At 36.7% G+C, this 4,624-nt stretch overlaps 1 protein-coding gene across 2 annotated transcripts; it reads right to left on the minus strand.

The window, feature by feature from the left end:
* Nucleotides 1–583: 583 nt before the first annotated feature.
* LOC122653902 lies at nucleotides 584–4,196 on the minus strand. Of its 2 annotated transcripts, XM_043847859.1 has the most exons (3): nucleotides 4,149–4,196; nucleotides 1,484–1,759; nucleotides 584–1,045 (listed from the first exon to the last, which is right to left on the minus strand). In XM_043847859.1, the coding sequence occupies exons 2-3, from the start codon at nucleotides 1,700–1,702 to the stop codon at nucleotides 680–682; spliced, it is 585 nt and encodes a 194-aa protein (XP_043703794.1). In that variant the 5' UTR covers nucleotides 1,703–1,759; nucleotides 4,149–4,196; the 3' UTR covers nucleotides 584–679. The 2 variants fall into 2 exon arrangements, with proteins under 2 accessions (XP_043703794.1, XP_043703793.1); XM_043847858.1 differs by lacking the exon at nucleotides 4,149–4,196 and having other exon boundaries at nucleotides 1,484–1,811.
* Nucleotides 4,197–4,624: the final 428 nt, after the last annotated feature.

A 4,624-nucleotide genomic window follows, 5' to 3' on the forward strand; every position in this document is an offset into this window, starting at 1 on the left:
ATTTCGCATTCTCAAAGAACCAATTGCAATTAAAGAATAGAAACTTCTCAACAAGTTTATAATAAGGAAGGAAGCCTACACAATTATACTTCATTACTCATTAATGAATAATAATAATGTTCCATTAAGGCATTAACTAAGGAAAGTTAGTCTAATAATAAATACCTATCACTTAATTATTTATTAAATCATAATATTAACCGCATTTATAGGCGAGAAGATCGTATCAGATTTTTCCTGCAAGTTCGCTTGCTTAATTTATTGTGATATATATACCTTCTAAAAATTTCCTTTTTGGTAAAAATACCTTCTAAAGAGGAATTTCAATATCAGAGAAGGAAATAGAAAAAAAAAAAAAAAAAGAATTTGTAGGAGTAGCAGAAAGAAACGAAAGCCACACGTCGCCGCCATTACCAATTTTTTTTCCTTTCTCCTTTTCCCATTGACCTCGTTAGCGCTTTCAAGAGCTCATCCTTGCATCTCTAATGGCGCCCGAAAGAGAACTAGCAATTGCAGAATCAAGAAATATAAAACAAAAATAAATTTGGGAAAAGGAAAGATTGAATACCCAAAACTCTCTGTATAATAATCACTTAATGAGGAAATACTCCAACTAACCACATGAAAGAAGAAGAAGAAGTCAGAAAGGAAGAAAATTAAGAAAAACGAGAAAAGGGAATCAAATTTCATGAGAGGCGTTTTCGGATCGATCGAAGTGAAGGATAAGACCGTTGCATTGGGGACACTCTCCGACCTGTTTGGGAAGCATAAAGTACATGAAACATCTCTTGCAGCCGGCGACGACAAGAACATGATCTCCTTCGTAGCGGTAATCGTCCCTTGATGGTGAAGGTGAAGGCGTGGAGGTGGAAGAGGAACCCTCGCTGTCATATTCATACCCATACCCACCATACCCATACGATGAGCTATCTTCTTCAGTATAGAAATCTACACCAACACCAACACAAGCCCTAGATGTCTTCTTCCGTGGATCTTCTTTCGCTTTCGTCCCCTTCTGCCAGTCTATGTAGTAAAGCTCCCCCGTCTGCAAACACAGAATCCAAAAATTAAAAACCCAAATTCAAATTTCCATTCTATTAGTAAAGAAGAACACTGATCAGATGTAATCGATCTCCGGCGCAGTAGAATCGTAGAAATCCAAAACAACAAAAGATTGCTCGTTCGTTACTGTAAACTCTCTTATCATCTAAAACTGAAAAATAGAATCAAATAGATTAATCCAAAGAAGAAGAAAGCTTTACTCTATGCTTTCTTTGTTTTGCGTTTGAGAGAGAGAGAGAGAGAGAAAGAGTAAATGAATACGCGACAAAAAGAGAACACAATAGCGATCTCTAAGCAGAAAGATTTCAGAGGACAGAGATACCCAAAAGAGCGACCAGATAAAGAGAAAGTGAAGTGGTCAGGTTTCGCATTTAATGAAGGAAGGAAGGAAAGAAAGATGAGGGCAAGAGGAGGGGGGGACCTTTAAATCGAGGCATTGCTCCCACTCGTAAGGAAGAGCGACGTGAGAATTTAGTTCCACGGCGGTGTCGGTGTTCGTCAGATTCTCCGGTTCATCTGAAGTGGCCGACAGGCCAAGGCCAACGCCACCGCCGGCGCCGCTGCCGTCTCGGTTAAGAGAGCAGTTCTGCATAGACTGCTCCAATGATGCTGTAATCGTCGCCATATTTGGGCCTGTCATTGGAGACCCCAAAAACAAACCAACAAACAATAAACGAATGAAAAGGAAACAATTAGAGAGTGAGAGAGAGAAGAGGAGAGAGTCTCTGGTGGATTGGTGGGAGAAAGAAACAAATATACACTAATACAAGTGAGAGTAAAAAAGTTAAAAACTCACTATAATTAATCCCACCTATTTTACCATTTTTAGGGTATCAGTAAAAGGAAAGTAAAATAAAAAGGAGATCTAACTTCTTTGAAGGAAGGATAGAGAGAGAGAGAGAGAGAGAGAACCGGTAAAACGGGGTTTCCAATTCCAAAGAAAATGCCGATCACTCCCTTTAACTGTTCTATGGTTTTTGGAATTGAATCGTTGAGTTTTCAGATCTGAGAGCCAATTCTAGGATTTTTGAGACTTATCATCCAAATCAATATAGATCGATCGACATTACTATAGAAAAAAAAGCTTTCTCAATTGACCGAACTACCATGTGAGTATACTTAAAATGACTAACAAGAAACTTGTTCATCTTTCTTACGAAGACATGCAACTAACCCTAGAAGAAAAGACTTAAAAGAGTTGGAAAGGGGGTCACAAATATTCAAATTGTTTTGCATTTGATTGCTTGAAATCTATGGAAAAGAAAGAAGGTGAACATATAACCTAATTAAGGACTAAGGAATGTTATTTGTGCTACCCAACAAGAAAAATGACAAAGGAGATATCTTCTTTTTAGGAGGGGAAGGAAACTTGCCCTTTTAAGTTTTAGCTAACAACTAGATATTCTCAAGTCATTTAGATTTGCTTAATGCACCAAACCATCCAATTTACTTTTTTAAAAAATTTATAAGAAAAAGATTTCTACTTGGTGGTCTTTCGCATTGTTAGCAAAAACGTGTTTAAAACGGTTCCCGTTTTTTACCGTTTTAAACACGTTTTACCGTATGCTTCCCAAACATACGGTAAAAAATGACAAACGGCAAGCATTCCTGTTTTAAACGCGTTTAAAACATGTTCCCATTTTTTTGACGTTTTTTAAGACCTTAGACTTAACTGACCATATCTCTCTCTCCCGAACTCTGATCGACTTGATTCTTTCACCGACGTAAAAATGACTTGAAGGGTTACATTTTTCATGATATCACCTTTAACTCAAAGTTAATGCATGGATACCGAAAATAGAAGTATGTATTTCAAATAAAAATTCCTCAATTTATATGAGAATAGTGGCGTTTTTTTGGTTCCGTCTTTTTGAAATATAAACGTTTAAAACCCATACCGCCCGTTTTTCATTTTTTACCGTTCTATGTTTTTTGACCGTTTTATTTGACCGTCCGTTTGTAATTTTTTACCGTTTAAAACCCGTACCATAAAACTCCGTTTTATTACCGTTCCCGTTTTTGCTAACTATGGTCTTTCGGATGCCCTCTCACAGGGTACCGTGAGATGATGCCCTTCCCCCTACGTGGATGTCCAGGCGTGTTGACCCATTAGCCCAAACGCTTGTGTAGAGACCAAGCAACCAAGTAAAGATCTCTTGCCCAATTACATATAAAATAAGGATCAAGGATAGACATATAATTATTATAATCCATATATATTGGAATCATATGCACCATATACAAAACGGCCATACCATTTAATTAGGAGAGAGAATAGAGGGATGTGTCATGTGTGTGTGTGAGGGGGGGTCTATAAGGTGGTCTTGTTTTAACCTTTATCCCCAAAGATACTTAATTTAGACTAAAACCCAAATAAGGATACCATATTAAATACTTGCAAACAGATATATACAAAGCAAACTTGCTTGTGAATTATGAACCATAAAATTCCAAACCAGTCAAAATTGTTAGGGTTTCCTTTACTATTCTTGGGGTGTAGCTGATTAAACTATGCACCAACCCATGATATGAGTTTAATTGTGTGACCCTCACACAAGATCGGGCATGACAAGAAAACATGTTATTACTAGATAAGTCTCAACATAATAACTACCTCTAAGTTTCCTTCACACAAATTAGAAAAAAAAAATAATAATAATTCTGTCATTCTAAAATTGAAGTAACCATTAGGTAAATTCCTCCTATAGAGAGTACTTAAAAAAAAATAAAAAATAAAAAATGCTTGAAAAAGCTGTGGAAACTTTAGATTTTGAAAGACAGAAAGGTAGTCGCTAGTACTAGTAGTTGTTTTTTTTTTTTTTTTTTGTTAGTGTCTATATCTCACCAACTCCTTTTTTTCTCTACTGCGAATCTTACTGTCCCCACGGCTCCTATACTCCAAACACGTAATCCAAGTGTGAAAGATTCCGTCTTTTCCGCTTATCTTTATTTCTTTTCCAGTTCTTCGATCTCGAATTCAAAAAGCAAAGAGAACCACGGCCATCCATGTCTTTTGTTCAAAATGGTGGTTTTAGCTTTTGAGTTTCAACTATCCAATGATGAAGTAAGTAGTGAGAAGTGAGAACCACAGAGAGAGAGAGAGAGAGAGAGAGAGAGAGAGAGAGAGAGAGAGAGATAAGCATAAAGAAAGAAACCATTTGGTTTTTTTGGTCTTCACGAACTCTGTGCGCTGTGTCGCTGTCACTGAAACATTCTACCAAGTGATTATCAGGTTTTAGTTAATAAGGCTCTCAAAACCTTGACTTTACATTTCTAATACCTTCACTATTAAAAGTCTTCTCTTTCAGTTCCCATCAAAGAGGATTCATCCTTTTCCTCAAAAAAAATAAAAATAAAAATAAAAACGCCAACTAGGGTTGGGTTTGATTGGTAAACCCTAAACAATATTTCTTTGTCTGTGTGGGAGAGATTGTGGTCAAACCCAACATGTATGGTTTATAAGGGAGATATTTATAGGTAAAGAAGCAAAACTGAATAAACGTTTTAAAAATCCGGATTAGATCGGTCAAATCGGATGGCTGTGACCAGTCTCTATTACAGG

The sequence above is a fragment of the Telopea speciosissima genome, chromosome 3 (assembly GCF_018873765.1).
Source record: "Telopea speciosissima isolate NSW1024214 ecotype Mountain lineage chromosome 3, Tspe_v1, whole genome shotgun sequence".
In the NCBI taxonomy this organism is placed as follows: domain Eukaryota; kingdom Viridiplantae; phylum Streptophyta; class Magnoliopsida; order Proteales; family Proteaceae; genus Telopea; species Telopea speciosissima.